Genomic DNA, 22,022 nt, shown 5'->3' on the forward strand with positions numbered 1-22,022 from the left:
ATGATTGCTGGGAAATGCTGAAAGGTCCATATGCTCAATGCACCAATATAGTTGATGACTGGCAACATTGTTCTGGGGAAATCCAGTTGAAGCTGAGTTTTTTGCAACATGCTGAAGACTTGAAGTAAAAATATCATGGAAAGCAATAAAAGACAATTCAGTGGATAAATTTAATAATGTTATTGTAAAATATGTAATTAAAAAAAATGTTTTAAAACCTTATTTTGAGAATTAAAAATTTCAGTTACTGAAGAAAAGATCTCATGGAATTTTCAAAAAGCGTTTGGTCCATTTTTTTTTCCTTTTTGGTATGTTGACCTGACCTGGTCAGGATTTGTTATTTTCATAAGTTCTCATTAATGGTTTTCTATCTGCTTTCCTTGCTTTTGAGTCATACAGTTCCTACATTATCCGTTCTGATATCCTGTTGTTTTAGAATGAAAAATCATAACAGAAAGTAAGGTGACTTATGTTCAAGACGTGTGTGTACTATATGCAAAACGCACATGTGCACACTCACATTCCCACAGCACATCATGGAGTGTTGGTTGATGCAGATTTTATTCCTCCACTCTGCTTAAATTCCTGATATCAGTCATGCTATGTTTATAAATATAATGGCAGATTTCCAGCAAGGCAAATGCTTCTGTCTGCCTGCCTGCCCCACTTGCATCCAGGCAGCAGTATAGGGCTACTCTCCAGATACTTCCCGTTAGGCTCAGCAGTACCTACATAGGGACATTGGGAAGACCAAAGCCATCCACCTCGGCAGCTACTACAAACTCTGTACCCTTGCCACTATCGCCCTTCCCGGCCATAGTCTTGGGCTAAACTACACTGTTCACAAGTTCAGCATCCTATTTGACCCTGAGCTGAGCTTCATACCCAATATCCTGCCTACTTCCACTTTTGGAACTTTGCACTCTATTGCTACTTGTTTGCAGCTGAAATATTCATGCATGCTTTTGTCATCTCCAAACATGACTATTCCAATGCTCTTCAGTCTGAACCTCCATCCTCCATAAACTTTCATTCAAACTCTACGTCCTGTATCTTATTTTGCACCAAGTCCAGTAGCTCATCATACCTGTCTGTGCTTACCTACGTTGACTCCCAATACCCCATGCCTTCAATTAAGATTTCACATCCATGTGCTTAAATTCCTTCATGGCCTTGCCCATCCTTACTTATCTTTATAACCTCCCAATTTCTGTCCCCTCCCCCGGAACACTCTGTTCCCCTGACACTGGCCTCTTGTGCACCCCTCCCTGTCACCGCACCGTTGGGGACAGTGCTTTCAGGTGCCCGGGCTGTGTTTTCTAAGTGATCCACACTCTGTGAATAAAGACTCGAGAACCAGGACTCATAGCAACTTAACAGAGATTTTATTTGACAACACACAAGTAATACAAGCAAGGAATATGTCTATGTACTCACCAGCAGGAGACTCATCGGGGGCTAGGCGCATCACCATTCAAGGTTGTTCCAAATGCTGTGTTCACCTGACAAAGGATTTCATTACATATTTATACCATTCTTGTAACACATCTACTTGTACAGTTTCTTTATCTGCAACTGTCACTCATACTGACTCAGTAGATGTCACATGACTGACCTCGACATGAAACTGTGGGAACTAAGGGCTGCAATTCTTAACTGTACCTCTCGAGGCCACGTTTCGTACATTATTCAGCTAAGTTCATTTCTTTTCTCTTAGTAACTTTCCATTCTCCTTAGGCCTTAATTGTATTAGTTAATTATAATCATGCTTTGTTAGTTTAATTAAATTCCTTCATCATCTTATATGCTAACTATTCCATCATGTTCTATTCTTATGTCCAGTCATTTAACCTGTCCTACAGACCGCGTGCTCTGGAGTGTCCATGAACCTTCCACCTCCATTCTCTGTTTTTGAGACCTTCCTTCTAACCCACTTCTTTACCCAAGCCCCTCCTAATGTCTTATTCTTTGCTTGGTATCCATTAAAAAAAATTGCAGCACTTTAGGACATTTTTCTATGTTAAAGGCGCTATATAAATGCAAGTCACATAGGAACAGGGAGCATACCATTCAGCCCCTTGAGCCTGTTACCCCATTCAGTTAGATCATGGCTGATCTGTACCTCACTCCATTTATTCACCTTTGTTCTATATTGATACCCTTACCTAACAAAAATCATTGATCTCTGCCTTGAAAATTTCAATTGACTCAGCATCCACAGCCTTTGTTCCAATGAGTTCCAGATTTCCACTACCCCTTCTGTGAAAAAGTGCCTGCTGATTTCATTCCTAAATGGCCTAGCTCTAATTTTAAAATCATGTTCTGGATTCCCCCATCAGAGGAAATAGTTTCTATATCCTCCCCTATCAAATCCTTTAAAAATTTTAAGCACTTCAGTTGGATCATTCCTCAACCATCTAAACTCGAGGGAATACAGGCCAAGTTTATGCACCCTGTCCTCATAATTTAACCCTTTATACCCTGGTATCATTCTGGTAAATCTGCACTCTTTCTCTTCCAAGGCCAGTACAGGAAACTCTTTTTTATCCGGCACCGACGGGACCGGCGTGGTGCCGGTTTATCAAAAAGTCCGGATTACAGAGAGTTATAGTTAAAAGGTACGAGAGCTCCGTACACAGCAACAAATCCAAGCTTCCCTGTTGCTTAACAACAGCTGCAAGAACGCCGGCCACAGACCAAGCGTCCCTGTTGCTTAGCAACAAGTGCAGAAACACCCGATTACACAGCCAAGAATCAAGAAACGGCCACTAATATGAAGAAAAACTTAACTAAACCTACTCCTGAATTTTGCCGGTTAACCGAGATTTCCGGTTGTTTGGGTGCCGGTAAATCGAGAGTTTCCTGTATATCTTTCCTGAGGATCGGTGCCCACAACTAAATGCAATATAGTTGTTGGTTATTGATGATGTTGATGTTCTTACAGTATTGCACTGCCAAGAATTATGCTCATCTGGGAACAAATGATCATTAAGCAGCACTGCACAAGAAAGCATGCAGTGATGGTAGTGCCACAATATTGTTAATAGTACCTATAATCTTCCATCTTCTCTTCTGACACCACTGCCACCGTGGACTTGAAGGCTGGGTCACAGATCAGAAAGGTGCTTCTTCACAGCCAGAACTCGCATCACAACGCACTGCATCAACATCACAACTTGAGACAAATGACAGCCAGAGGTACACACACTGAACGACGTATTCAATGAGTTTGAAGAGGGATCACAGGATGAGTCACCAGGCATGGGTGAGCAAAAGGCAGTGCTGTTGGCAAAAGCAGGGACGTCTTGGCAGTAGACATAAGCCACTATGATGACTGCTCTTGATGTGTCGCTTTGGGATTCAGACCTCATGGGGTCAGCTTTCATATGCTGATGGTGTATGAGCGTGAATGTATACCTCAGTCACTGTAATCTGTCACATACTGAAAGATGGTCCAGCAATGTGGTTATTGTTGTGATGGAGTACCTTCTGCCATTGACCATTTGGCAGCTGCAGTGGAGACAACAGTGGTGCCAAGAGAAAACTGAAATTTCTTACTGATGGTATTGAAGTCCACACTATGATGCAGTAATGGCTAGCTTCAGAGAGTTTCGAGAAAGCATGCAGACAACTACGAGGGGCTTTAGAGACCTTGGCCTAGAAATTGGAAAAGGGCCTAGAAATTGGAAAAGGCCCAAAAACGGGCGGTGTCATAGCCCAGCGCTATTTAGCTGTGCTGCTCATTGGCTTACCACTTAACAGGTGGGCCAATATCGGGTGCAGTCTAATTGCAAGTAACGTTTGGCCTAGGCTTTCTCCACTATTTAAAAGGGACGTGCTTTGATGCAGCAGCACCTCATTATCATTCCATTTGGAGCGCCACTTGGAATCGGAACTGATTTATCAAGAGATGGCTGAGCGGCAGCAGAGGGAGGGAGCAATAGGGTTCACAGATGCGGCTCCGCATTCACTGGTGGTGGCCATGAAGCGGAGGTGGGCGTTCCTCTTCCCACAAACCGGTAGGAAGCCACCAGCCCACTTATAGAAGTCTCTGGCAAGAGATATCTGCTTACGTGACAGCCATCAGCGTGGTCCCCAGGTCTTCCATCCAATGCTGCAAGAAGTTTAATGATCTCACACGGCAGGTCAAGGTGAGTGAAGGTTTCAGCAAATGCCATAACCCACCATCTGCACCACAAGCCCCTCACGCTGCTCAATGTACCACACCCCCATCACTCACCTACCAACAATCTCTGCTTATCACCACTCATACCTCACAATCATTGCTTCACTTCACACTTTGCGCACACTGATAGCTATTCAACTATGGCAGGCACATCGCATCTGACATATTTCCCTTTCTCTTGCAGGTTAAGGTCACGCACAGTCACCGAGGCCGTGGCAGTGAGTGAAGTTGAAGCCCTTGGGCACAACAATGGTATGCTCATTTCTAATCCTCCTCCTCACGTCGCACTTCCCTTCATCCCACAATTTCTTCTCACTTACAAGCTGCTGATACTGTATGCATGCATATCTTGCTCCCCAACCCTGACCCTTGTGCCTTTCTGCTTTCAGATAACCAAGAACAAGCAGCTGCAGAGCCTGTCCTTAAGGCGATGGAGGAGAGCGAGGGAGGAGAAGACATACCATCACTACATCTGACACTCGCAGACATCAGTTCAGAAACTGGCACTGCGCATAATTTAGAGGGTAGTGTAGATGTGGGATCTGCACAGGGTGAGGCACTGGGCATGAGTGGGCTGCAGCAAGGCCAGGGGGGAAAGGGTAGTTCGTGCGCCAACTCCCCGGAGGGTGAGTTCGCGCGCGAGTTCTGCTGCACATGACTCAGATGAGGACCTCAATGGGGTGGCCTTCAAAAGAGGGGTGATGGGTATGCACATGAATTGCTTGGTGCAATGGCAAGCCTGCCAGAGAGCCTCTTGTCAATGTCAAGGAGCATGGAGGAGTCGGCTTCAACATTGGCCGGGACTTTGCGCAAAGCTTGGAGCCCATGATTTTCAGGATGGAACTGATGGAAAACGCCAGGAGAGACTGTTGACCCAGACATGATTCTGCGTGTGATGGGCGATGTCGCGGCTGCCATTGCAGCACAGGCAGAAGCGACCCAGCAGCTCACTGCGGCAGCGGAAGTGCAGACCGCTGTCCTGCAGTCTCTGCTTGGTGCCATCGAAACTCAGACTGCCCTCGTCGAGTCTCCGCTTGCTGACACCCAAGCTCAGACTGCTGCCATTATGGCCGGGTTTACCAGTGTCGAACCGGGCTTGCAGGGTGTCGCAGCTGGCCAACAATCAGTCCTCCAAAAGATTGCTAGTCATGCTGAGGCGCCGCCCCGAGGGAGTAGCAGTTGGTCTGTGGGGCAGGAACCTGCTGTCCTCTCTCGGCATAACCGCATTCTTGTTCCCACCACTGCCACTCTGCCATTGCCCTTGCTGCTGCCTGTCTGTCAGTCAGCCAGCCAGCCCAGACTGCTGCTGCCCATGCCAAGGTGGTGCAGTCTACAGCCGGGCCTTCTAGGGCCACAGCTGCTCGAGATCATCCTGCAAGGCCATCTGAAGTCTCCCCCCACAGAAACTCAGCAGCCTTCCACCAGCCATGCTGCAGCCACTGGGGGATCACCTCGTTGGAGCACTCGAGCAGGACAGCGCACCCAAATGACATGCACTAACAGATTGCACAAGGGTAATTAGTTGATATCGTATTTGTGAATTGATTATTGATAAATTTACTAATTTTGTTTGGAATGTTTGTTTTGTGGTGGCTCTCATTTCAGCTTTGTGACCAGGAAAATGCTATGATATTGTGTGACAGACGATGTGGTTGATGAGGATGTGGTGAACGGGGATCTGGGATTTCATTCACTGAAATCGGAGTCCGATGAGGCATTCACCGACGGCCCATGCTGAAGGGGGATTTGCTGGCTCCCTCCGCCTCTTTCTCCTCCTCTCCCTCGTCCTCTTTCTGAGGTTGTCCCGCAATCCCTCTTGGCAAGTGCTGTGCCCTCATGATGGCCAAGTTGTGGAACATGCAGCAGACCACCACGAAATGGGACATCCGTTCCGCTGAGTACTGGGGGGCTCCTCCCGAGTGGTAAAGGCAGCGGAACTGTTGCTTCAGCAGCCCAATGGTCTGTTCGATGATGGTGATAGTGGCAGCATAGCTTTCATTATATGAATGCTGGGCAGAGGTGTTGGTTGCGGAGTGGAGTCCTGAGCCAGGTGCGAGTGGATAGCCCTTGTCTGAGCAGCCACCCTCAGTTTTGACATGGTGGCTGGAAGATTGCTGGCACACCGGACTGACGTAGGATGAAGGCATCATGACTGCTGCCAGGATAGCGGGCATTGACCATCAGGATGTGCTGGGTGTGGTCGCAGAGCAACTGCACATTGTGTGGTTGCCATTGCAGTTACGGAAGATCTCAGAATTGTTATGAGGCGCCTGCAAAGGCACGTGGGTGCAGTCGATGGTGCCCTGCACCATGGTGAAGCCCACTATCCTGGCAAAGCCATGTGCGCTCGTCCTGCTTGTCTCTGCTTAGAGAGAAGAAAATGTAGTCCCTTCTCCTGGTGCAAAGAGCCTCAGTGACCTGGATGCAGCGATGGACGGCAAACTGGGAGATGTTAGCTATGTCTCCTGCTCCAGTCTGGAAGGATCCGCTGGTGAAGTAATTGAGGGCCACTGTGAGAGCTGTGGTCGCGCTGCAGGTCTGGTTGTAGGAGATGGCAGAGTTCTTTGAACACCTTCTTGCTGAAGCGAGCCTATTAATACACTACTCACTTAAGTGGACATAAGAGAAGTACTCTTTGAAGACCCTAGCTGGGTAAGGCCTCCTATTGAGAGCCCTCCTCCTCCAACCTCTGCGCGCTTCTTCTCCTCTTCACTGCCTCCTCTCCCTCTCCCGAAGATACTCGAGTGCGAGGGGGACTGCCACTAGAGCCCCCATGATTTTGAGCAAGTGTTGTGAGCAGAAGTCTTTAAATAAGAGTGATAGCGTTCTCCACTTGCCCAAACACTCCCCTTCACCTTAGCACCTTGATAGAAGTTTATAAAGCTGCTAGAGTTGCGGAGAGTTGCACAGAGCCAGTCAAACTGAAGAATTATGTTAGCTGCAAGTTGTTGCTGACGATCCCTTTAAATAATGCTGCTGGAGCCTCCTTCCTGCTTGTCAACGCTTGCTCAGTTAGTCACAATTAAGACAGGCAGGTAAGTGGAGCGGCGAACTCCAAAATGGCAGATTGGGTGTCAAGTGTGCGTTGCGCACTCACAGACATCACGATCTACATAATCTCCATAACGATAGCGAACGCCGATATCGTCAGCACTGCCGCACTGCCAAAAATAACTCTCCCGCCATTTTTTCCCCCCAAATCGGGCCTTTACGGCCGGCGCTAAACTCCCGAATTTCGAGGCCCTAGTTGTAGTTTAGCAGTTTTTGCTTGACCAGATTAGTCTTCAAGGGACCTTTTGCTAGGAGTATGTGTGCAATGCACAGGACCAAGTGGTTTGCCCTTATGTTGATGCATTTGAGTTATCAACATGTATGAGCATGTGAATATAAGTTCTTCCATAGTGAGTACAGCGCATGATATTCCTGGCACAGGTGTGAAGTCCTCGGTCACTAAGATATGAAGGCAGAAAGCCATTGGAAACAAAAGCAGTTGTAAGGAAAATTTGCAGATAGTCACTATCTTCTCTTGCAAGAAGGGATACTCTTCAAAGTAACACACAAAGTAGAGCATAGTGCACTAATTTGCAATATACATACAGCACAGCTGCAAGTGACATTCACAATATTCATTAGCATGCACCATAACAAATAGAAACAGAGCTCTTCATGTATACCTTCAAGTTGGTCCCTTTAATATGCTTATCAGAAAAGCAGACAACAGCATTAGAACACCTTTTATACATTTATACAGGGAAGTGGTGGAAGTTGCAGGAAATTTGGAGAAGTAGGAAAGGGAGGAGGATTACACATTAGGCCAGAGCCAGATGAACAGAGGATGCAAGCTGTAACATAGAGCTAGAAATGGAGTGTAGAGGTGGGTTGGGGCAAGCCATGGTATGTTGGCCTTCGTAACGAGAGGGTTCGAGTACAGGAACAAGGATGTCTTGCTGCAGTTGTACAGGGCCTTGGTGAGACCCAACCTTGAGTATTGTGTGCAGTTTTGGTCGCCTTATCTGAGGAAGGATGTTCTTGCCATGGAGGGAGTGCGGCGAAGATTCACCAGACTGATACCTGGGATGGCAGGAATGACGTATGAGGAGAGATTGGGTCGATTGGGCTTATACTCGCTGGAGTTTAGAAGAATGAGAGGGGATCTCATTGAAACTTATAAAATTCTAACAGGACTAGACAGACTAGATGCAGGAAGGATGTTCCCGATGGCGGGGGAGTCCAGAACCAGGGGTCACAGTCTAAGGATAAGGGGTAGGCCATTTAGGACAGAGATGAGGAGGAATTTCTTCACCCAGAGAGTGGTGAACCTGTGGAATTCTCTACCACAGAAGGCAGTTGAGGCCAATTCATTAAATATATTCAAGAAGGAGTTGGTTATATTTCTTAAGGCTAAAGGGATCAAGGGATATGGGGAGAAGACAAGGTACTGAGTTTGGATGATCAGCCATGATCTCATTGACTGGTGGAGCAGGCTCGAGGGGCCGAATGGCCTACTCCTGCTCCTATCTTCTATGTTTCTAAATTTGAAGATGAGGATATTTTAAGATGATGCCCCTGTGGGATAGGGAGTCAGTGGAGGTCAAGGGCAATTAGTTTGTAGAACTTTGTGCTGGTTATGCTATGAACCAAAGAGCTGTTTGCTGAGTCAATGTATAGTGATGAAATATAACGGGGATAAATATAAAAGATATATCAAATACAAGATATAAGCTGGAACTGATCAGTGTTGTAAGGACCATGGTGCGTGGCTTATTACTGGATGAATTCACTAGCAAGAGCCTGATGTGTCAGTCTCTTCCCTTACATTGGCTTTGCTGCTATTGGCTTTTTGCCTTCCTGGTTTTCCTTGTCTTTCTGGTCCATGGTCAATTCTATGGTAAGGCAGTGGCATCATGCAGCACACAACGTTAATTCTGACAGTTCTCTTTGGAGCATATTGATATACTACATCCTACGGAAGTCATAGTTGTGAGAGAAAATTGTGTCTTTTTCTCCTACTGCGGCTGCTCCTCCATGCAAAAGTATGTGTAGGTTTTTCTTGTGTAGCATTTCTCATTGTTTTATGCAGTGGAACATTAGCATAGATGTTTTCTGGATGCCTGGAAGGACCCATTAACATTGAGGTTGAGTGCTGTGGTGTTTGTTACTGCCTGGTAGTGCTTTATGACTGTTGGGCTGTGTGAATGTTGAGAACATCCCTGCTGACCTAGACTCTCCTCAGGAACTGATGGTCTGTGAGGCCTAGCTAATGCTTTCTTATGGTACTTCATGCATTGTAGGCAGCTCTTAGTTTTCCTCCTATGTTCTCTAAACTCCTTAGCTGGCTACTGTTTCTCATCCTGCTGATTGACCAATGTAGCACTAAATCCTCTACGTGCCATTGAACACACACACAAAATACCTTTGTACTGGTGTGGCTGTTCTGCTTCCGTTCCAAACTATGCTGACTCTTTTTGCAGTTGCAATACAAGGTTTAAACTGTTTATGCCAATGCATCATTTGGGGGAATTTACAAAGCTTTGGAATTTGACTCAAAGGATCTTGAATTGGCTTTTCACAAGCCTTTGACAAGACACCAAGTTTCATAACTTTTTGTAACTGGTGTACACAAGGGAAGAATTTCAGGAAACGACAGTTAGGATTTTTTTTTAGGGTAAAACGGAAAAAATTTCAGCATTAACCATTCCTTTATTGAATCACTAAGCCTTATGAATTGAGGACATTCACTGCCTAACTGTTTCTATGCTTACATGTACAACCCAAAGTTTGCCAACCTTTTTGTATTTCATATTACTGAAGTAAAATATTTATTTTAGGGAGCAACATGAGAAACTGTGTGAGAAGTTAGAAAGACAGCACGCAGATGAGAAACGTTCTGCTCTGGCTCAATTATCACATCTGAAGGACCAGGAAATCAGTGCAGAGAAAGAAGACTGGCAGAAGAAGGTGGAAGATCTTCTGAATCAGGTGACTGGGTCTTCTCAGCTATAAAAACACTGTTTCATATCTAAATGCAATTAATACTTTGCAAAACCATTTTACCGTCCTTCATCTGATACCTGCACAATTTTTTTAATAGTAAAATAGCAGTGATAAATATGAGCCAAAAAAAAACGCATTTCTTTAAAACGGAAAATCCCTTTTTTTTATTGTTGCACAAATGCATCAGTATGATCGCTTTAAGTAGCCTAACAGAAATAGAAGGGGAAATAAAAAAAATATATTTTTTTAATGTTGTAGCTCTGCTGGAAGGTTGTAACTAATTTTATCACAGATATGTTTCTATTTTTCCCTCTAATTTTCTCATTTTACCTCTTCTCTCCTGAAGGCAGTGACTTGTGCTAGGGTATAATTCCACCGACCGCAGTGGTGGGAGCTTTCTGGTACCAAGTAACCATTCTTTGTGTGCCATCCTTGCCTGTGAGTATGGGTGAGCTTTCTATTCATGGGGGAGGACATGGAAGAAGAGCCCATTAACCAGCCAAGCCTGACCCTGTCTTTGTCCAGAATCTACATGTGCATACTTTTGCAGCAAATCAATGCAACAGGAGCACTTTATTCCCTTCACCAACTCCCAGAAATTGTAAGCTTTTGGTGGAATCTTTCTAACTGCTTCTGTGTCAATGGTTAAAAAATCCAGATTTTATCACTATAGAAAAATATACTGTTAGCTTGGCTCACTGTTGTGCCAAATCTAAATTTTTCTATATGTTGCAGCATGGAGATATTTGGTTTGTCAACAAGGACTGTATCATTCTCTAATGTAAATTGAAAATGTTGACTATTTTGTATGCTTCATTTTGTTTAAAAGAGGTTACTAGATTTCCAAATGTAATTTGATCATTAAACTTTGGAACATAAGAACATAAGAAATAGGAGCAGGAGTAGGCATATTCGGCCCTTCGAGCCTGCTCCGCCATTCAATAAGATCGTGGCTGATCTTCTACCTCAACTCCACCTTCCTGCACTATCCCCATATCCCTTGATTCCCTTAGTTCCCAAAAATCTATTGATCTCTGTCTGAAACTTATATTTGCAATAATTATTGACTTCTGAGGCATTTTACAGCATACCCCACTTAGGCATGTTTTGAAGAAGGGTTCGACCCGAAACGTCAACTCAAATTTCTGTCCACGGATGTTGCCTGACCTGCTGAGTTTTTCCAGCATTTTCTGTTGTTATTTTGCTTTATTAAGTGCCTTGGGACACTATGTTAAAGGCAGTATATAAATGCAAGTTGTTGTTGATTAGCATTCAGTTGAGATATGAGCACAGTCCTTGGATTGTTTGGAGCTTCTAGCTTAGCACAGATGTTATTGAGAGTTCTTTTTTACCTTTTAGTTTACAATTCTGGAATAAAACCAGTGATTTTCCTATCACAGTAGGACTGTGTTTGAACAAAGTAGGCTCTAGTTTCCTTTTAATCCCTTTCCTAGGTATTTTCTTGCAAGGACTACACACACTTCTATATTTATGATGAAGTATTTTATGTTTTCTTTACAAAATATCTTTTGCAGGTTTTAAAATATGTACTTGTGTTATAAATCTGTCAGTGATCTGTAAATTTCTTGTGCCGGCAATCAGTGAAATCACTGATCTGATGATAACTACCCCTTTCCCGAACAAATATTGCTGTTAGAAACTCCATAAAAAGTTAGACCCATTTAAATGAGGTGTAACTGGGTTCTTAATGGCGATCAGAGTAATAACTACTGATAAACAAGCATTCTGGCCCTGAAAAACTAAATTTATATTGGTGGAATGTCATATTTCTCCATTATGTAAAAATTATTAGATTTTAAAATCAATAAAAAAAATACATTTTTAAAAGTTTGTTCATGATATTTCAGCTTCTACCTTAACCCAATGTGTATGTCCCAATCTTTATTTCGCGCTTTCAATTTAAAAAAAAGTGATTTATTATTAGTGCTTTTTATTTCCTGGTTCCCTGTCTGAGAATTCTGCAATGTGATTGGCTACTTAAACAGCTTGTTGCCATCACAGCAGCTGGCACTATGGGATTCCCACTATGCTACATTGATTTCAACTGCACACTGGAAAAGCCAAACTTATCACCACAGAGATCGTGAGATCTTTGCGGGAAGCTTACTTCGAGGCCAACGGCGAATGCCTTTGCTTTGCCGCTGACTGCAAATTACAGGCCAACTTTTGCGGTTTTGTAGAATAATATAACTCTGCACCCCTTTTTATAGTTGGCTTACTCTCAAGTCTAACCTGTCATTGCTAGGCTGAGAGGGTGGAACGATGACCTGTTCCCAAATCTCTGCCAATAGCGCTCTGTAATCAGAACTGAATGCCTTTCCTACTTTTACTTTTCTTCTTTCCCATGGAGTTGTGTCGAACTTCTGTTTAGTGTCTTCCCTGATTGGGATCTCATTGCCATTAGGGAGAAAACTTAGAAACTACTAGTGTGTTCTGCCACTTAGCTGCCTTGTGTTTGTTTTCATTAAATTTTGATTCAGAATTAATAATGCAAGTTATTTAAAATTCTAGTGCATTATCATTTAAAAAAAATCTAATTCTGTTTTAATTCAAGATTTGATTAGCTATCTAAAGCAGTACACGTGAAAATATTCCAATGTATAGAATGCAAGAATAGGAGAAATTTTAGACACAGAAACAAGGTTTAGGCCCAACAACCCTGTCCCTTTTTGATCCAACTACTCAATTCTTGTTGCCTGTTAAGTTAATTTCATTGGCCTTTCCAGATAATTTATTCCACAAAACTATTCCGCATGACTACTACTTACTGCATCTTCATACATTTTAGACTTGTGGTGAAAGTCTAAGCCATGGTGTGGACCTGAATTTTTCTCTTCTCGTGATTGCCAGATCCACTGCGTTTGTGGTATTGCTGAAACTTAAAAAAACAAGCCGGGGGTAATGCGCTGCTGTACTGAATAGAAATAAAAATTCTTATAAAAGTACACTAACGATGACGTGCACATCTCAGCAGCTGATTTTTAGTGCAAGGATTTCAGAACTCTAGCAGATCCATGGCGATACCCCATAAAAGAAAATAAAGAAGCGCAAGTTCAATACTTGAAAAAAATCTGAATTTTCCCACCTTCATCCCATCTTCCAATCACTCCAATAACTTTCAATTGTACCATAGCCTAGTCTGTCCCGATGCAACTTCCGGGCCTCATGACCACCTTAATTCCGGGTACACCATGCCACACTTTCATGCAGCATCAGATCCACCTGCACTTCTGTACTTTGAGGCCTGATGCATGCCAGACCAAAGCAAAGCTATATTTACATTCTTGCATGCACGGAGGAGAACCACTGCTGGCATTTCAGTTCTGGATCTGGTTGGCTGGCTGGATCTGGCTGTACCCCGAGTCTAGCCGGCTACTTACAGCCCTTCACTCTAAGACTTGCCAGCTGCTCTACATTACACTCCCAATACAAGTCCAATCCACTCCTCCTAGCACCTGTCTCGTTCATTCTCAGAGGCCCAGCCCTGATTGCCCTCTCGTCACATTTTACTCAGTGGCTTCTAAATTCTGCCACAGAGTCAACCTGACAGACTCGAGCATGCTGGAAAAGTGATTGACAAAGCAGAACTGCAGGCAACCTAAATGGAAAGGCAACAGGAAAAAGACAAAATTGAATGGTCAAAGCACGATAAAGTGTAAGTAAGGAATGAGAAAAGGAAAAAGACCTAAACCTAAAAAGGGGGAGGAGCATGGGCAGAAAGCAAGAATTGGAGGAAAGAAAAGATAGGGAAAAGAGAAGGAAGAAAAATAAGAGTTTTTAAAGAAGAGCTACCTAAACCACAGTGTGAGATGGCAATGACTCCCTTTGATTCCTCACTTAGACACTCCCCACTTGGCTGCCTCATTATTGCCAGATGGAACCTGGCCCTCTCCTTTTATATTCTTAATTTAATTTACCTTCGTGCAGCAATACTGAAAATCCACTAGTTATTAAATTTGCTTAGTCAGTTTAGGAGTCACCATCGCTCCTCCATAACACACCATAAAAGAGGCAGTCATAGGGGCCTGAATAAGTCAAATTATTTGCCTCATGGCTGTAAATGTATCTGTGTCACAGACCATGACAATCACACACTTTGTCTAATATTTTAATATTTTTAAGAGCCTCCATAGATGTTTATATTTAGGTCTTAGTGCAGGCATTTCTTACCTTCAGAGCTATGCAAAAAGAGCTTGGTCTAAAACTTCGGTTGCGTAGTGCCCGTTGTTTGAGCGCTATGGGTGCCGATTTGGCTCAAAAATGGCGTCCGTACAGCGCGCGCACTTCTGGTGCGGGTTGTGCTGGACGCTATTTTGGTGAGGGCGTTCGCGACGGTGCTGGGAGTGTGTGCCGTAAGTATGCAAAGTACGCAGATCGTGACATCATGACACCAGTGGTGCCATTTTCGACCTCAACGTTGGAACTCTTAACCTTGCACAGCTGAACATGCGTTAAGCAGCAGGAAGGACCCCCCACCAGCACTATTTAAAGGGATCATCACCTACTTACAGGTTAGTTGCTGATTGATTTCTACTAGCTGTTGCTGAGTTTGTAGACGTGTTTGGTGCTTTCTAGACTACTTTAAAGTGGCCTAAAGTCTACAAGGATGGTGTGGCACGTGCTCAAGGACTTGGTACTGACTTGCAAGGTGTCTGCTCAGACCAGTTGCTCCCAGACATGGGTGCAGTAGTTTGTAACCCCCTGGGCCTGCAGCATGACACGGAGAATGAGCAGAGGCGATACAGAGCAGGACAAGCTGCGAGATGAGGCAGCAGGAGGAGGGGGAGAATGGCTGTCAGCAGGAGGCCATATCCACCAGGGAGCAATTCTCCTACCTCAACCTCACGAGGAACAGTGCATGTGACGTGTCCGTTTTACTAGAGGTGCTCACTGAAATCTGCTACCTGCTGCAGGCAGACCTGCAACCTCAGTCCAGGGCGAGGACGACATTGGCAGTGGCTGTAAAGGTGACCATGGCCTTGAGCTTCTTCGCGTCCAGGCTTGAGCAGGCAACATCTGTAACATCTACATGTTCGCCGTCCACTCCTGTATAAGGGAGGTGAGAGAGGCTCTCTATGCAAAGAGAGCTGAATACATTTAATTCTCTCTTGCCAGAGTGAAGCAGATGGAGTAAGCACGTGGCTTGGCCAGGATAGCAAGCTACCCTATGGTGCATACACGTCGCTTTGCGGGCACCGCATCTCAATTCGCAGATGTACCGCAACCGGAAAGGCTTCCACTCCCTCCGTGTCCAGCTGGTGTGCGACCATACTCAGCGCATCATGCAAGTCAATGCTCGGTATCCTGGCAGCAGATATGATGCCTTCATTCTGCGGCAGTCCGCTGTACCATCAACATTTGAGACACCACGACAAAACAGTGTGTGGCTACTGGGCGACAGGTGCTATCCACTGACCACCTGGGTCACGACTCCGCTGCACAGCCCGCGCATACGCGGGCCGCATGCATTTAACGAACGCCATGCTGCCACACTGAATTGGATAGAGCAAATCATTGGTGTCCTTAAACAAAGTTTCCGCTGTCTGGACCCCTCTGGAGGAGCCCTGCAGTGCTCACCAGAGTGCGTCTCAAGATTCGTCATAGTCTGCTGCATGCTCCACAACCTCTCCATTATGAGGGCACAGCCCTCGCCACCAGGCATACGGTAATCAGCTGAGGAGGAGGAGGAAGCAGAAGGAAGGAGGCAATCCAGCAATTTTCTGCCCGGGCTGTCTGTGATCAACTCATCTGACTGCGGTACCAGTGAGCGCAACCCCAATTCCACATTCAACAGTAGTCCCACACCTTACCTTCCCTGTTACTGACCATCACAAGTTCCTTTACAATAAAAGTCACCACAAAACAAACATTCCAAACCAATTTTATGAATCAAATCATCACAATATTTCATTCAAAAGTCAACTAATCACCATTGTGCATTTCCTTAGTGCCTGTCTTCGGTGTGCCTTTGCCTGTCCTAGTGTTCCTACGCAGTGCTATCCCAGTGGCTGCAGCACGGCTGGTGGAATCAAATCAAATCAAATCAACTTTTATTGTCATTGTTAGTGCACAAGTGCAGTACAACGAAATGTAGGCTTGTGGCTCCCGAGAGTGTACATTTAGATTAAGACATTTAAACATTCAACATACATTTGGCTTGTAATACATTAACATAAACATAACCATAATAAAGTGCATTGGCAGATGTGCAGGCTTTAGAGTTTATTTGTGGAGTTCAGTAGGATGACAGCCCTGGGAAAGAAGCTGTTCCTAAATCTGGTCGTATGGGTGCGACCAGGCTGCTGACTTTCAGTGGGGGAGACTGCAGATGGCCTTGAAGGACGACATCGAGCAGCACTGGGCTTAGTAGGCCCGGCTTCAGACTGCACCACCTTGGCATAGGCTGCAGCAGTCTAGGCTGGCTGGCTGACAGGCAACAGCAAGGGCACTGGCAGAGTTGCGAGAGGATAAATGTTGTCATCCTGAGAGGACAGTAGTTTTGTGCTCCACGGAGCCACTGTTCCTCCCTCGGGATGACGCCTCAGCAATCCTAGCAATCTGTTGGAGGACAGATTGCTGGAATGCTGTGACACCCTGCAAGCCCCTTTCAACACTGGTAAACCCAGCCACGATGACAGAAGTCTGTGCTTGAGTGGCAGCAAGCTGAGCTTGCATGACTTCAGCCTGAGCTTCCATTGCAGCATTCAGACGTTGGGTGACTGCTGCTTGTGCTGCAATGGAAGCTGAGACGTCGGCCATCAGGCGCTGCATAATGGTTGGGCCACAAGTGCATTAATGGATCTGCCCACCCCTCCTATGCTAGAAAGGATGGGCTCCAAGCTCTGAGCAAAGCCCTGTGCAAGGTTGGAGCTGGACTCCTCCATGCTCCTTGAGATTGCATTCAGGTTTTCTGGCAGGCCTGCCAATGCATCAAGCATTTCATTGTGCATACCCATCGGCTTTATTCTGTAGGCCGCCCCATCGAAGTCCTCACCTGAATTCTGTGCAGCAAACTCGTGTGCGACCTCGCCTTCCAGGGAGCTGGCACCTGCCCTACCCTTTACCCCTGCCCTGGCTGCAGCCCACTCGAGCTCAGTGACTCACCATGCGCACATCCCTCTTATCCTCTAAAGCTCGCTCACTGCCAGTATCTGAGCTGGTGACTGCAAGTGTCAGATCGAGTGACTGTGTTTCTTCTTCTTCACCACTCCAATCTTCCTCTTGCACCACTGCCTGGCCAGGTAGGATTTCTTAGGTCTCTGAAATGAGAGAGGCAGAAGGGTAGGTTTGTGGTGAGGGGAGGGGGGGTGGTGGGTAGGGGAAAGCCAGAGGTGCATGGTTAGACCATCTGCAGCTTGTAAGTCAGAAGAGATTGTGGGATGAGGGGGAAAGTGGGATGTGAGAAGGAGGATTAGGTAGGGGCATACCATCATGTTCACTGGTTTCAGCGCGGCCACTGGCCACGGCGTCGGTCACAGCCACTCCAATTTTGACGAGCACTGTCTTCTTGAGCAGGGTCAGGATATGGAGGCGCGCCTGTCCCCCTGGTGGTTAGCTGCCACTGCCCATGATTTTGTGCCACCTTGTCATGCATGAGAGAGGGTAGTGTGTCAGTGAGTGTGGTTCACTGTGTTTGGCTGATGTGGCTGTCATGGTTGAATAGCTGACAGTGTGTGCAAGCTGTGAGATGTGGGTCTGAGGCTTGCAGCAATGGTAAGTGTGTGAGGGTGAGATAGAGCATATGAATGTGAAGTATGATTTGCGATTGATAGAGATTGTTGGTGGGGGTGTGGCGAATTGAGCAGTGTGTAAGGCGAGTAGTGCAATTTGTGGGGTATGGCATTTGAAGATGAATTCATTGACCTTGACCACGCGTTTGAGGTCATTAAACTTCTTCCTACGCTGCATCCAGGTCCTTGGGCTACACTGCTTGCATTGACAGGGACAGCTATCTGCTTCCATTCCCTTCTCAGGGTCTGTCTGGATGACCTCCTCAACCCTGTGGATACAGGACATCTCCTCCTGTCCACCTCCTATACCAGAGCCTAGTGTGCTACATCAGAAAATCTGGGAGCCCTTTCTCTGCCATGCTGCGCCATCTTCACTCTTCCTATAGGTCACACTCCTCTAGTGTCAGATGTGGCTAAGTGGGTAGCACACTCGCCTCTGAGTCAGAAGGTTGTGGGTTTAAGTCCCACTCCAGGGACTTGAGCACCTAAAGGTAGGCTGACTCGCCAGTGCAGTGCTGAGGGAGTGCTGCACTGTCGGAGGTGCTGTTTTTCGGATGAGATGTTAAATCGAGGCCCCGTCTGCTCTCTCAGGTGGATGTAAAAAATCCCATGGCACTATTTCAAAGACGAGCAGGGGAGTTATCCCCGGTGTCCTGGCCAATATTTATCCTTCAATCAGCATAACAAAAACAGATTATCTGGTCATTATCATATTGCTGTTTGTGGGAGCTTGCTGTGCGCAAATTGGTTGCCGCGTTTCCACACTACAACAGTGACTACACTCCAAAAAAAAAAGTACTTCATTGACTGTAAAGTGATTTGAGACATTCGGTGGTTGTGAAAGGCGCTATATAAATGCAAGTCTTTCTTTCTTACAATGACTTCCAGTGCCTGTTGCAGCCAGAATACATATCCCCTTTAAGAGGTGCTGGCTGGCTTTAAGAACTGCAGGCTAGCTTTAATTGGTGCTAGCCTCGTATGAACTTTGGCCCCCTGCTAAGCGTGCAGCCACTCGGCAGCGTGTTTAGTGTTCTGCTACACACCACTATCATTATAATTAGTATGCAGCAAAAGGTTTGCGTGCTGCCTACATTACTTTGAACAGGTGCGGGTTAATCACGCATCGCGATCCCAGCACCAGTTTTCAGGGGCTATCCTATTTTTAGCCTATGTTTTTTAAAAGAATTCTGAATATTTGAGAATATAGTTACAGAATGGTTGTGATTTTGTGAAAATTAATTATGCCTTTTAACTGGATTGAATTTACTGTAGATTCAGATGCATATTTATCAATAATATTTTCATTTTTTCCAATGGCAGTTAACATAAGAATGAATTCAATACGAGCTATGTGAAGCGCATCTTCTGGTCATTTTAAGTATATAATAGAATAAAAATGTAATGAAATTTGTTTGCTCAACTGATGATTAATGTATTTATCATTTATCATCTTGCACTTCCTATGACCTACAACAGATCAATGAAAAGATATTTTGTTCTTTTCTCATTGGGAAGAATAGAAAGAGCAGAAATGCTCAATATATCGTAAGTGTAAAAGTACTTACTTCAGTCTTGAGGACATTGGTTATAGCAGTTCTGACTTATTGGATGGAGTTACTCCAGCCAAATTTTCTCCTCAGGTGATGTTTATTAACCTATACAAAATAAAAATAAAAATTGTTTATGTCCATTATCCAGCTGTTTTTGGGCATTTTATTGGTGACTGCTATTTCTCAACTCTCTTGCTTACTCTTAACCTGAATCAGATGCAAACACTTATTGGCTGCAATCTTGTTCAGTTTCTCAGCAGCCACCCAAACCCAATACTTCCCAATTATGCCTCCATTCCCTTTGACGTGCCTGAAACTGGCCATCAGTTACAGGACCCTGGACTCATCTCTCAGCATATTCTCCTGACCTTGCTTCCTCTTCTAGCCTCTACCCAAGGCCTTTGCTCTCAGTCTAAGTCCCAAGCCTCCAATTTGCTTATTGTTAGCCAGTTCCAGCCTCTCTGCTCAGTCTGAGAACGCAACCTGCCTGGTGCTTTGCATGTCCCAGCCCAGTGCCAGTACCAATCTATGCCTCAGCATCAAATCACTGTGACAACAATAGGAAGATTACCCAACTCAGGCAAAAGTATATCCTACACAGGCACCATCTCGCTGGCTGCCCTGGACTTTAAAAGGGTGAAAGATACAAATCCAGTAAAAGAACATGTGTGAGAAACCCCTAGAAACAATAGGAGAGAGAAAATAAACATTTGAGTACAGATACAGATTAGATGATCGGTTTGTAATTCTTGAAATTTTTTGTTTAAATCTTCCATTCTCTTGTGCCTCATTTAATAATGGAACTTTACACACAATTCTCTTTCTGATAACTTTAAAGATTTGTGGCTGTATTGATGTACAGTAGGTTTAAAATGCCTGAGGCTGCTACCCTAGCCATCTCTAGGAATTACAGTCTCAAAGGTAGCAGTTGATGAGGTTTGGTTCAGAACTCTCTCCTTTAATCTCTGGAACCAGGCATTATAGATAACCATGCAAATCTCTCATACAACAATATAAATATTTTAATAAAAAAGAAGAAAATTAAGTTGAGACTACTGTAATGAGTTACATACTGTAATTGTATGTTGGGTATGAAGTAAAGTGAATCTGGGCAGTTTCATAACTTGGGCATTGAACAAAGCTGCCTAGTATTAATTAGGTAGTCCCTCTCAGAGGCCATATGTTAACAGGTTTTGTAGCATCAAAAATCATAAAACCTATTAATATGGCAGAAGTCTCTTGTTTTTCAGCAGTATTTTTTAATATTTCAAAAGAGAAGCTATGTTTTGATAACTTTTGAATTTTACGCTGCTTGAATTTGTATAAATAAAATATTTTGACAAGAAACAAATGTTGACGCAGCTCTTTTAAAATTCAGCCCATTTGTGTAAATATTGAATATCATTATCCTGACTATATTGTTTTTAACTGTGTGACAAAATTATCACACTGTTCATAATAAACATTTGTACTTTCTTTCCATTCTTACTCCAAATTTTGTTTCTTAGTTTCATGATTAGATTCTGAAAGTTTTTTTTATTCCTCTGATCTTTTTCATAGCGGCACTTTCTAGGTGAAGCTTTACAAAAATCTATCAGTAATGTAAGTGAGTTGCAATTTTCATCCTGCCTGATACCTGATGTGTAGGCGTGGCATGCTTGCATTACTCGATCTATTCATTTTAAAGCATAATTTCTCTGAACACATACTATATATTGGAAAAATAGTGAGTTTGTTTTAAAATGTTTTAAATTTAAAAATCTAGCCTTAAAGTACATGCAGTATTCATCTCGCCTGAATATATGTGTGTGATTGTTGCATGTTTGCATTATTTGAATTGCTTTCATTTCTCATAACATGACGTGCATTAACTTACAGAAAAGATTTAACCAAGAAATAAATAGATCTGAAATTGTGAAATTTAATCTTAAAGACAATGCCCAGCATATGAAGAAATAACATCCTTATTTTAAAAGGTATATAAATTTCAATTGAATGGTTCTATAATCCCAAATGTTACAAATGGAAATATTTATCTGTCTTCCCTTATTATGTTTTATGACTTTAAAATAAGTCTACTTGAGCACTGCTTGGGAACAGAAGGTTTGTGTAGAACTGTTTCTGTTTCCCGCTTCTTCCAAAATATTCTGTTCTGTCCCCGTAACATAAGTGAGGAGTGCTGTACATAGTTCACCATTCCCACTCATTTAGTGACTTAGCAGTACTGTACTTCTCCATAAATATATGCTTCTGAGCTGTCTTTATCACATTTCTTAACATAGAGTTTTCACTTTTCCTAACATATAGGATGAGAGGGCAATTAGATAGAATGTTTAATCTGGTTGAGGTTGATGTATTTTCATTAGAAATTCTGGTAAATAGAAGTTAAGAATAATGGTTCAAATAAGTTTCCTCTCCAATAGAAAGTGTTGTGGCCCAGTCAGCAGATTTTATTTAGGCCCAGGATAGAACACTAATGTAATTGGAACCCAGACTTAAAAGATGTCAACATAACCAAGCACAAAACTGATCTGTACAAAT

General features: G+C 44.0%; 1 protein-coding gene across 10 annotated transcripts in view; it reads left to right on the forward strand.

Annotated features, from left to right (window-relative positions):
- fam184ab (family with sequence similarity 184 member Ab) overlaps nucleotides 1-22,022 on the forward strand; it is a 106,263-nt gene that overhangs the window by 32,666 nt on the left and 51,575 nt on the right. For 8 of the 10 annotated variants that reach the window (XR_015079558.1, XM_085997319.1, XM_085997312.1 and 5 more), the window contains 2 exons: nucleotides 10,015-10,165; nucleotides 21,042-21,083. Coding sequence is in view for 9 of the 10 variants with exons in the window: in XM_085997319.1 (XP_085853445.1) it covers nucleotides 10,015-10,165; nucleotides 21,042-21,083 (193 nt within the window). In the remaining variant the exon portion in view is untranslated. The remainder of the gene's footprint in view (nucleotides 1-10,014; nucleotides 10,166-21,041; nucleotides 21,084-22,022) is intronic. The other 2 variants (XM_085997320.1, XM_085997318.1) reach the window with 1 other exon arrangement.

Source organism: Somniosus microcephalus, chromosome 9 (genome assembly GCF_052327205.1).
Source record: "Somniosus microcephalus isolate GS21.2 chromosome 9, FLI_Smic_1.0, whole genome shotgun sequence".
Taxonomy (NCBI): domain Eukaryota; kingdom Metazoa; phylum Chordata; class Chondrichthyes; order Squaliformes; family Somniosidae; genus Somniosus; species Somniosus microcephalus.